This window comes from Propithecus coquereli, unplaced genomic scaffold (genome assembly GCF_000956105.1).
Source record: "Propithecus coquereli isolate 6110/MARCELLA unplaced genomic scaffold, Pcoq_1.0 Scaffold179, whole genome shotgun sequence".
NCBI classification, from domain to species: domain Eukaryota; kingdom Metazoa; phylum Chordata; class Mammalia; order Primates; family Indriidae; genus Propithecus; species Propithecus coquereli.
In genome coordinates, this window is record NW_012142634.1 from 6351547 (window position 1) to 6363662 (window position 12116).

Consider the following 12116-nt stretch of genomic DNA (forward strand, 5'->3'; position numbering starts at 1 on the left):
AGTGGTTTGGGGGTAGAATGTTCCATAAATGTCTGTTAGGCCCATTTGTTCTTGAGTTCCGTTTAAGTCCATCGTTTCTTTGTTTAGTTTTTGCTTGGAGGATCTGTCCCATTCTGTCAGTGGGGTGTTAAAGTCCCTGGCTATTACAGTGCCACTGTTTATCATTTTGTTTAGATCAAGTAGGGTTTGCTTTATGAATCTGGGTGCACCTGTGTTAGGTGCATAAATATTTAGGATTGTTATATCTTCTTGTTGAATTTTTCCCTTCACCATTATATAATGACCATCTTTGTCTTTATTTACTTTTGCTGACTTGAAGTCTGTTATCTGACATGAAAATGGCTATACCAGCTTTCTTTTGGTTTCCATTTGCATGGAATATTGTCTTCCGTCCCTTCACTTAGAATCTGAATGAGTCCTTGTGGGTTAGATGTGTTTCCTGGAGACAGCAGATAAAACTTGGCTTGTACTTTTTTTTATCCATTCAGCCAACCTGTGTCTCTTGATGGGGAGTTCAAGCCAATCACATTTATTGAAATAATTGATAAGTAGGGTGGATTTCTGTTCATCCTGTTGAGTAGAACTTTATTACTTTGTTTAACCTCTTGAGCCATTGTGGTATCCGGGCTCTGACCTTTAGCTTTTGGATGATTTTACGCTGGTGGATGTCTATTGTGCTGATCTGGGTATAATGCACTTCTGAGTACTTCCTGCAGTGCAGGTCTGGTTTTGACAAATTACCTCAGTGTTTGCTTGTCTGAGAAAGTCTTTATTTCTTCCTCATGTTAGAGACTTAGTTTTGCAGGATACAGAATTGTAGGCTACAATTTTGTAGGATACAGAATTATTCTGTTTGAGAAGACTGAGAATGGGGCCCCATTCCATTCTGGCTTATAAGGTCTCAGTTGAGAAGTCTGAAGTTAGTCTGATGGGTTTTCCTTTGTAAGTTACCTGCTGCTTTCACCTTACAGCTCATAGGAGTGCCTTTTTTGTGTTTACTTAGGCCAGTCTGATGACTATGTGTCATGGTGATTGACTCTTCACGATGAATCTCCCAGGAATCCTTTGAGCTTCTTGTACCTGGATATCTAGATTTCTAGCAAGGCCAGGGAAATTTTCCTCAATTATTCCCTGAAATAGTTTTTCCAACCTCTGTGTAGTTTCTTCTTTTCTTCTTCTTGTGTAGGCCTTTTTAAATAATACCCTATTTCTTGCTGGTTTTGTTCGTGCCTCTTGTTTCTTGGTTCTTTCTCTTTGACTGACTTGATGAACTGAAAAGTGTTGTCTTCAAACTCTGAGATTCTTTCTTCTGCCTGATCTAGCATATTCTTAAGGATTTCCACTATGTTTTCTATTTCTTTGAATGAATTTTGTATTTGAAGAAGTTCTGTTTGATTTTTTTTTTAATAATTCTATTTCCTTAGTAAATTTTTTATTCATTTCCTGCATTGTTTTTGTGGTTTCTTTGTGTTGGGTTTCTATTTTCTCTTGTATTTCATTGAGCTTCCTTATAATCCATATTCGGAATTCTTCATCTATCATTTCAATCTTTTCATTTTGGTTGGTATCCAATTGGTAAGGAGTTATTGTGGGTTTTTTTTGGTGGGGGGGTGTCCTTTTGCTCTGATTTTTCATGTTTCCAGAGTTCTTTTTGCTGATTTCTTCTCATCTGGCCTCTCAGTTGAGACCTGGAGGGTGCTAGACCTGGTTTATGGGCCTGTCTCCAGGTCCTCAAAGATCAGTCCTTGAGCATGCCAGGGAGAGGAGTGCTGGTCCTGAGTTGCCTATGGGGTGTTCTAGCAGGTTTGGTATACTTCTCAGGTTACTTTGACCTGCTGTCTTTACCTCTTCCCAACAGTGTGTAGTGAATTAGACCCCCCACTTACTCTCGGTGTTGGTGGGTCGTACTTGTGAGTGCAAATCAGCCACACCCTGTTTGAGTTGGAAGATGCTATGATGAGCTATATCACTGTTCTCCCTGTCATTGGTTTATGTTTGTGTGACAGAGTCAGCTGCAGAATGTTCTTTTGTGTCTGTGGTAGACTCTGGCCCCCCAGGTGGAGTATGTGGGTGCCCCAAGCTTTAGGAGGGACCCTGTAGCTCCCAGGGGATTTCTTAATCTCCACCACCACTGAGGTAGGGGGAGGAGCAAGGCAGTTTGTAGCTAGGTCATGGTAGCCTGAAAGGCTTTTGCAAGGCCTTGGCAGGGCTCAGAAGTTGCTTTTCTGGCCACTAGGGGGAGGCCCTAGTAGGAGGGTCAGGATAAACTCTCTAAACCAGGAAGGCTATTCATGGGGGAGGGGGCCAAACTCATGTATGGCAAGGCCCTGGGCTGGGTTCTTTCCACCCTTATCCAGTAGCTCAGTTTTTCTGTGGGGAGGGTTAGGCACTCCTCCAAATGGGTACTCCTTGGACCCCCACACACTCTGTAAAATTGAGTCAGTAAATGCTGTAAAGGGCATGCAAATCTCCTTGTCTGTAGGAGGCACTTGGCAGAAGGAATGAGCTGCAATGTTTTTGGGTCCTGTGACCCTCTCTAGTCCGTTGGAAGGACCTGAGCCCCACTCTGTGTGGAAGTCTCAATTGTCTCTCTCACCAGCCACAGTCAGGGAGGGGAAGGAGAGGAAAAGAATCTGTATGGAGGAATGCTAGCACTTTGGTCATCTCTAATCTTCTCTCCTGGAGGCAGTCCGCCCAGAATGTCTGGGCTCTTCAGTAATGCAGATCACCTGGGATCCACTGGACCCCCTGGGTCTCCTGCAGTCTGGGCCGTATAGTTGGGAAATGTTTGTGTGGGAGCAAGCAGGATGAAACCTGAGGAGTTGAAGCCCCCTGGGAAGGACAAAGGTGCATAGTGGGTTGCAAAGCAATATGGCACCTGCTGTCCCAACTCAGATCTGTGGGGGCGGGAAGTGCCCCAGGGACTGGGAGCCTGGTGCCCTTTCCACAAGAAGTTCCCAGCTCACTGGTGGCAGGAGCCTCTGGGTTCATGTGGGCAGAAAGTCTCTCCAGCAGCTCAGGAATCCACCAACTGTCAGAGATGCAAGGGAGGGAAAACAAACCACTCCACCTACCCTTCTTGCTGGACTCCAAGCCTCTCAGGGTTGATCTTTGCTGATGACTTGCTCCTTCTTGTTCTGCCCCACAGCTTCTTCCTGTGGAGTCTCCGGAAGTCTCTGGCACCCTTCCTTCAGACCCACATCCAATATATGTTTGTCCATCTGTTTGTTTGTTCTCTTTCATCTAAAATTTCTCCTTCTTACTGAGATGCTCTGGCAGCTGGTGTCTCCAGTCAGCCATCTTGCCCATTTACCCACTAATACAATTTAAACACAAAGTTATATTAGGGATGTTGCTAAAGTTACCCACTAGGTGGACTAACAATCTCTTAGGTTATGTAAAGATTTGGGTTTGACGTGACAGATCCAACACTCTGTCTCGTTGCCCACAGAAACTATTTATTGTGACATTTTAATTACATTATCCTGTCAAATGAAAGAGGTAGGCATAAGCAAGGAAAAATTAAGAGAAGCAAGCATTTTATTATGATAGGGAGTCTTGTTCCAACATCTTGGAAAAAGCTGTCCACAGCATAAAGTTGTCAACTTCTCATCCTGGTTTACAGTTTGAGTGTCTCTCATTATGGCATCAGGTGGTTTGGTGAACTCTCCGTGTGGCCCACACATCAGACTTGTCCCTTGAAATTTACCTTAAGTTGCCCAGCTTGAGCTTAGAGGGCTTGAAGAACGGAGCAGTTCTTGTTCTTAGACACTTTATAGCCAAATATTGGAGGAAACTGGAAGAATTCAGTATCCAGTTTAGTCTACAGGTAGATAATAAAAACTTGGAAACAATCAATAGGGCCACAGTCTAATAACAGGTGTGCTATGGTTTTTCTTCTGAAACATAATTTTTCTCTCTATAGTGATCCCCATTTATACCAAAGATAGTCAAAGTAGGACTAAGTTGTTTGCAAAATAAGTTTAGCCTCATCAAACTTGGCCTGATTATTTATATACATACAGCAAGAATAATGATTGACCACATAGGCTCTTTTTAAATTTGCTTTGTTGGAACTTCTGATAAGGAATCTCAGATTCAGCTTTTCAAAGCCTCTTGAGGCTGAGGAAACCAAGCCAAGGACTCACCATCAAACTTCACTTGTAGGACCTAATAGATCTGGATGAATTCTCTCTTTTTGAAGTTCCCAAAATATCCTAAGGTTCCTGGGCCTGTCGGGAAGTGACATTCTTTACTCACGCATAAGACAACTGTGTGAACTGTGTATTCAAGGTACCAAGCCAGTTTTTAAGGGATGGGGATGAGGGTATTGTTGGCTCTATAAAGTCAACTTTAGTTCTGTAAAGTTGTCTGGTCATATTTGAAAATATGACCTTCTGGTCAAAGCCTTGGTAATATAACCAGTGTTTCCAGCTGTGTCCTTTTACAAGGAGAGCAGAGTCTTAGTGAACATATGCAAATGACTATATTGCCATGAAAATATAGAATGCTCACTAATAATTTCCAAATTCTGGAGGGATCAGGTAGGGGAAAAAATGAATGTTTCAATGTTTGTTCACAAAAATAAACTTTACCAAGCTATAAGCTATAAGCTTATACATAGCTTAGAAGGGAAAAAAAAGTTTCCTTAAATCTGGAAAATAAATCATTAAAGAACCAGCAATGTTTCAAATAAAAAGTCATAAAAAATTATTCTCATCAGTTTACTGAGTCCCATTTAATCCTTGTTCTGCTTGATCTTGATTAGCAGTTTCATGAAGCCATCGGTTTCTTCATTAGAGTTCTGTAAATTCTTTCCCAGTCCAATGGTATAATCTTAAAGTTATCAGAAATCTGTATTCCAGAGTACTTGTCGTTAATCTCCTTGAAGAATAGGCAGATTCCGCTGTGTCAGTTAAGTGAGACACAGAGGAGGAATCATAGGAATTCACTACAGGATTTTATAAGGAAGTACACAAATGAGCCTAGGAGAACATTCAGAAGCCTGTCTTTAAGGGCTTTGTAAGAAATCTTTGGAGGAAGCCCCTTTTCCAGTGTCCTGGTTGTTATGACAAGTGGCAGCAGTTCTTTGGAAACTGCTGACGCAGGGTTCCCTTATTGCAGGAGCACCTGGGGGTAGCCCCAGTGGTCATTCCAGGTTATTGGTTGCTGTAGAGCTCCTGTAATTGCAAGGCCATTAATTTGAAAGTCTTTTGTTTCTTATTTTGTTCTTTAAGGTCCTCTTAGAATCTGCTGCTATGATTACTAGTTCAGCTCAGTCCTATAGCTTTTCATCCTATGTTTTGTCTTTTTATGAGCCCACATCAATTCAGGGGAAGGTAGAATGGGCTTCCAAGTGAACTTTAAAATCAGTAACAGCCTCATCTTTTTGTTTGTTTGGTTTTGCATGCTGGTCTAGAGAACAGACTAGTTAGTTCAAGTAGGAAACATTTTAGGAATGGTTTTCAAAAGGTCATTTGTGATTATTCAGGCCTTGCCTGGCCCCTAAATGGACCAGGTAGGACTTGTTGGGTCACTAATATTCTCAGAAGAATACCATTCTGCTCCTTATATACATTTCTGGGCTTCCCAGGACCTCAGCATCAAGTGTAATTGGGTAGAGGTCAGTAATACCAGGGTCATAGGTTCCAATTAAGACACTGAATTCCACAGAAAACTGTTGAGAGTCTTCCCTAGGTTTAGGAAGTTCTTTGTTGTAGCCCTAAACCCTGCTTTTGTCCAGGAAGTGTAAGTCACACAAGGATTATCTCCTGAATTTTCAGATGGTTTTATCTTATAAGGAAACTGTTTAACTACTTTTTCAGAGAAGAAAGGCAATTCAGACGCTTAGTAGCCTGAATATTCAGGCAAAGTAGGATAGCACGTGGAGCAGTAGTAGTCATATCTGTTTTATTATCACTGGTATTGTTACTGAACCAAACTAGGGTCCACTCACCCAGCACAGTAAAGCCCAAACACTGATGCAGAGATTTGCAGTGAGAGGAAAAGTCACTTAACTGCATGGTGCCAAGCAAGGAGAACGGGCAGCTAAAGACCTGAACTCCCCAGTGGTTTACAATCAAAGGTTTTTAAAGGCAGGGGTACATTTCAGGAAAGCAGAAGTTCCAGGCAAAATCATAAATCAATACATGGAGGTTATACATTGGTTTGGCACAAAAAGGCAGGATATCTTGAAGCGGCAGCTCACAGGTCATAGGTAGGTTCAGAGATTCTTTGATTAGCAGTTGTTTAAGGAAGCAAGGCCTTGCCTAAAACTTGGGTCAGAGGAAAGGAATAAAGTTTGGATTGGAAAGGAATGCTAATGTTTCAACTCTGGATGTGACTCTCTCCAGGCCCCTCAGAAAGAAATTTAGAACAGAGAAAGGCATAAGAGTTCAGTCCTCAGTTCACCCTTATCTGAGGTCTGTATGATAGCATTTTCCATCTGGTGGGTGTTTCTGAAAAACAACATATGTTAAGATGTTATCTTTTAGTTTCTATAGGGAACCAAAACACCTCGTGACTCTGGCTTGCTTGGGAGAAGACTATTATTACTGTCTTCTTGCTTATCATGTTGTTCATTTACTTTTCAAGACTAGCTAGATACTTGGAATTTCCCCTGAGGTGACTCAAGATTTTTCCTTTATTTCCATGCTTAGGTTCGGGACAGGCATCTAAGAGAGGTCTCTGCTCCATCTCAGTATGAGGGATATTGTACATTTTTAGCTTTTCATTAGCTTTTTGCAATGAATCTTTTATAAAAGCTATTTTTGAATCCTATTGTCTCTTTGAGGCTTCTGAATGCCAATTAAAATGAGGATCCTGGCCAGGCATGGTGGCTCAGGCCTGTAATCCCAGCACTTTGGGAGGCTTGCTTGAGGCTCGTAGTTCTAGGTTACAGTGAGCTATGAACCACTGTACTCCAGTACTCCAGCCTGGGTGACAGAGCAAAACCCTGTCTCTTTTAAAAAAAAAAAAATCCCATTCTTTCTGCCTAATCAGATGCTTGGGATTCAAGTGTATTTCCGTCAACAGAAAAGAAGCCAAACTCTGTAAAATAATTTAAAGAGGTTTATTCTGAGCCAAATTTGAGAACCATGACCCAGAGCCATGCCCAAGAAGCCTTGAGCAAGTGGACTCACTCTAGTTGGGTTATACTTTGATTTTGTACATTTCAGGGAGACAGGGATTACAGGTAAAGTCATAAATCAATACATGGAAGACATACAATAGTTTGGCCTGTAAAGGGGGACCATCTCGAAGTGGGGGCTTTCAGGTTATAGGTGGGTTTAAAGATTCTTTGACTTGTAATTGGTTAAAGACATGAAGCTTTGTCTAAAGGCTTGGAATATTTTAAGATAAGCAGGTCTATTAATCCAGAGACAGGCCACCTGACATGTTTGTTGTGTCAGTTGAGGACCTGTAGTTTGTCTTGCATAGCCTTAGGCCTGTTAATGAGTTACAAAGGATATCTCCAAGAAGGGAGGGGAGGGCATGATGAGGCCTGTCTGACCTCCCTCCTGATGGCAGGCAATTTGGTTTTAGGGTATCCTCTTAGCCAGGAGGGGGTCCATTCAGCCGGCCAGTTGGTAGGGGGGAAGCCTTAAGCTTTTATTTTAGTTAACACTTCTTAGTCCAATGGTCTTGTACATCTGAAAGGGTCTTCAAATTCTAAATTATCTTTAATAAGATTTTTCCACTTTTGTAAGTATATTGCAGTTTCCAGGCCCAATACTTATACATGTAAAAAGCAGGCGTAGCCAGAAGGTGGACTACTCAGTTCTTTAGAAATTAAGGATCCCACTTTTACATTGAGTCTCTCGAAGCCAAGGTAAAAGCCTAAGAAGGAGATGTCATGGGTCTGGGTCCTGTAATGCTTTTACGGTATAACTCACAGACATTTTTCTTGCAGTTTGGTGGGCAACCTAATGTCAACTAGCCCATTCCCTGACCAGCTTATCCTCTTGTGGTAATCTTTATTTCTTGGTAGTGAGTCACTCTAATCTGTAGCCCCCAACCCCCGCCCCGTCCATGGGAAAATTGTCTTCAGCGAAAGCTAGGAAGGGTCGGGGGAAGCACCAAAAACAAGAAGCAAACAAAGGAAACCTCAAGCCTCCGCCGGAATTAAAAAATTAAAACCGCCCCCCAAGGCCGGCAACAACGCCCGAACCTTGCCCCCCCCACCCCCCATCTGTGGAAAAATTGTCTTCCATGAAACCAGACCTTGTTGCTAAAAAAGCTGGGGACTGCTGACTCTAATAGCTCTTAAGTGCACAACCCATGCCCACCAGTCAGGCTGTGGCTTTGGCTCTGAGATTCCCTTGACCAACTTAGTCAGTGATTTTCCAGTTTCTGTCTTATCCAATCAGATACCTGAGACCTCCCTTACCTAAATGCACAAGAAAAAGAAATGAAGGGGATAGAACCCACATACCTGCAAATTCCAAAAGCCAGAGTTTATGCCCCTTGCAGTAATAACAACTTATTGTAACCACTGACAGTTACCTTTAAAATTGTGTTGTTGAAACTGCAAGGGCATTTGGTCTAGGTACAGTTACCCATTGCACAAAGATCCAATTACTGAGACAATGAGGATTGCCAAGGAAGAAAGGAATTTTTAATACTACAGAAGCTGAGAAGCTGCCTCAAATCCAGGAGGGGCTGTGTACCCCTCCTGAATTTGAGAGGGGGATAGTGAGTCCTTGCTTCAGAAAGTGTGCCCTGGGGCCTTTAGAATCTCAACTCCTTTTGTCTGGTAGGAAGTCCATCATTTCAGGCCAAATATGGTGGTTTAGGCCTATAATCCCAGCACTTTGGGAGGCCCATGCTGAAGGATCACTTGAGGCCAGGAGTTGGAACCTATCATTTCTGGGAAACAACTCAAAGGGTCAAGTAGTTAAAGTTAAGGGAGAGGATAATAATAAGGATTCATGGAGTCAGTTATATCAGCCACCGCAAATCCAAAGGTCATGTGCCCTCTTGCAGCACAGATAACCATTGGTACCACAAAACCAAAAAGATCAGAGAACTCGGTGCAACAGAAGGCAGAGCTCGAGGGGAACTCTCAGGGCTTTGTGAGGAAAACAGAGGATACCCAAAAAGAAGGGGTCATTGGCGCCTTTTCAGTGTTCCTCAAGGAGTCTGTGGGTCATCAGAAGTCTCCTTCATATGGTCACCAGAACTGTCAAAAGACAAAATTACAGTAAATTTACTTATAATCTAATTGGCTTTTATTTGCAATTCATGAATTCTACAAAATAGAAAGCTCCCACTGGGCAGTGGTAGAACTGTGGGTTTATAAGGTAGACTCAAGCAACACTAGGGAAAAAAAAGATTTGTGTTTATATTTTCTTCTAAGGTATGTCAGGTTTTAGTCTGAAATGTTGGTTCTTGATGCGCTCATGGCGGAAGAATGACCAGACACACCAAAGTAAGGCAAGCACGAAAATGAGGTTTATTGAGGAAAGAAAGATAGGATTACAGGGCAAGAGCAAGATACAGGTTTACAGAGCATGATACATACGCCACATTTATGCATACAACCAGGCCCATTGTTGCAGCAAAGGGAGAGCAAAAGGGACTGGTTATGGTGTGCATCTTCTTTTATAGTGCCCAGATTGGGACCTCCCTCCTGGTTCAAGATATCACCATAGAACCACTTTGATTGGACAGTTGTGAGTTGCATTGCTATGCATGTGGGTAGTTTTCCAGACTCTATGGTACCTATGCTGCTTGGCTTGTGGGCTAGAGAGTCCTCTGCGTTCTTTTGCAGCTGGCACACTAAGTTATTTGTGATTGCCAGATTCATAGGGTATTTCCTCCTCCCCCAGCTATGGCAGTCTCTCGGGAGAGAATTAGGGTGGGGCAGGACCAAGATGGGAGCCTGGGGCCCACCCTCATCCTTCTTCCCAGGTAGGGCAATTGCACCAAGGCAACAGCATCCACTTTCGTCCCTAGGAGACCCGACATCCCTCACTATCTACGTAACAGTTTTAGCTCTTATATTTAGAACTCTTTTGTGTTAATTTTTGCTAAATTTTATGTTATTCTTTTAAAAACATTTTTAAAGTATCGTGAAAAATATAGAATAACTTATGATTTCATGGAAGAATTCCTGAGAATTCTACTTTCTCGTTCCTGAATCCTGAAGATTAATATCAGAATTTGGAAACACACTAGGTGGTGCAGTTTTCTCTGCATTGATAGTGAAGGCTCTTAGGTAGTTTGCTCTTTGAACAGATGGTGGCAGCAGAGCTTTAGAGAATGTAAATTCTTGTTTTTATAAACTTAGTATTTAATTAAGAATCTTCTTAATGTAGTTGGCCTGCCTTCTTTTTGATAATAGGTTGGTATGCACTAAATTTAAAGTTCTTTTTAAGATTCTTTAAGAATTATTTAAATTTAGGGATTTTTTTTTTTTTGCCATGAATTTATTCAGACTTCTCAGTTTGTAAGGCCAGTTTGTGAAATATGGACAGGATTTGCTTGACATCTTAGAATACAGTTTTCTCAAATTTCCCTAATGTGTGTTATCTACTTTTTTTTTCATTATGTCACTCCTATTTCATGATCTTTATGTAGAGAAAAAGTACTAGAGTAACAGTCAAAATGTTGATCTCTATTAAAGTTCTTCTCGGGATTACTCCTGAAACAAATTGGCGGATTTACAGTCTGATTTTGAGGATAGATAATATAGAAGTTGGACACATGGGCAACCTTTTTTTCCTTCAATAATAAAAACTATGTCATCTGAGGATTGGACCTCAGTTGTCCTTTTTAGATCTAAATAGTAAACAGTAAAATTAGGTGATGCCCATTTTCCCTGACAATTGTTTCCATACAGTAGTAGAAATAACAAACACCTATTGGGCACTGACTCTTTGCTAGGCACTATGCTAAATGCTTTGCGTGCATTGTCTTCTTTTATTCTCACAACAACTCACAGATAAGCACTGTTTTTGCCGTGAATTTCCCAGAGGAGAGATGGGTTGATGAGTTGAGAGAAGTTAAATAATTTGACTAAGATCACATTAGCAGATGAAGTAAGTGTGTGTGTTCTAAAGCAGTCATATTGTACTTTTGTGTGTTTAATTTTTACAGATGGTAAATTAGATACATCACTCTGCAACTTTTTAAAAAAATTCAACACTGTTTTTAAAAGATCTACAGCTCTTGCTACTACATATAAATATTTGATCAATTTCTTTACTTCATGAGTATATAATACTTTGTATTTGTTTGACTTAGCTGCTGAAAACTAGCATATCCTGGAATCTCATCTGATTTGGGCTTTACTTCACTTTTCCACTAGAGGGTGTACCAAATGTTTGATTTAATTGTTTTTCTTTTGCTAAAACTATAATAATATTGGAATAATGTGTTACTTTTTGTTATAATAATCAGAAAAATTTTAATGCATATAACAGGTATAATATTCTCCCTGTTTTATTTTTATACTGCAGGTTACTCATTTTTGGATCCTATGACAGAGAGGCCACTATTCACTGCACTCTTGAGTTGAGCAGTAGTGTTTGGGAAGAAAAACAAAGGAGTTCTATTAAGACGGTAAAGTGAATTTGCATGGATTTACGTCTGTATAAAGTTCTATAAGCATGCTTTTATTAATATTTCTGTGTTCCTAGAGTTAGTTTTGGTCATGTGCAAATAGTTATGAACAGTTCTTGTTATATTTGTCTTGTTATAGTACAACATTGGTAATAAATCACATGAAGCTATAGTTAGTATTCAGATTACCTGCATAGGAAGCATAGTCCAACTAGTTTTTCTTTCAGAACTTTAAAATTGTTTCATTTATGAAATTAGAAGGAAATAATTTTACTAAACACCTTAGAAGGCATGTGAATTCAGAAGATTCATTCATTCAACAGATATTTTATGAGTGCTTACGTTGTACTAGGCACTGTTTAGATGCAGGGAAAATAGTTTAAGACGAGAAAGGACCCTATTCTGTGGCACTAACATGGTGTAGAGGTGTGGTGTGGGGATTAGAGGAGAGAGGAGGTTAACTACACTTTATAGGGTAAAGATAGAACATAGCAATAAACCAGTAAACCAGAAAAGTGAACAAAGCTATTTCCAGAGATTGACAACTATAA

General features: G+C 40.8%; 1 protein-coding gene across 1 annotated transcript in view; it reads left to right on the forward strand.

The window, feature by feature from the left end:
- Positions 1-12116, forward strand: part of PDZD8 (PDZ domain containing 8) — an 87049-nt gene that overhangs the window by 36500 nt on the left and 38433 nt on the right. The window contains exon 3 of the mRNA XM_012642389.1: positions 11463-11565. Coding sequence (XP_012497843.1) covers positions 11463-11565 — 103 coding nt within the window. The remainder of the gene's footprint in view (positions 1-11462; positions 11566-12116) is intronic.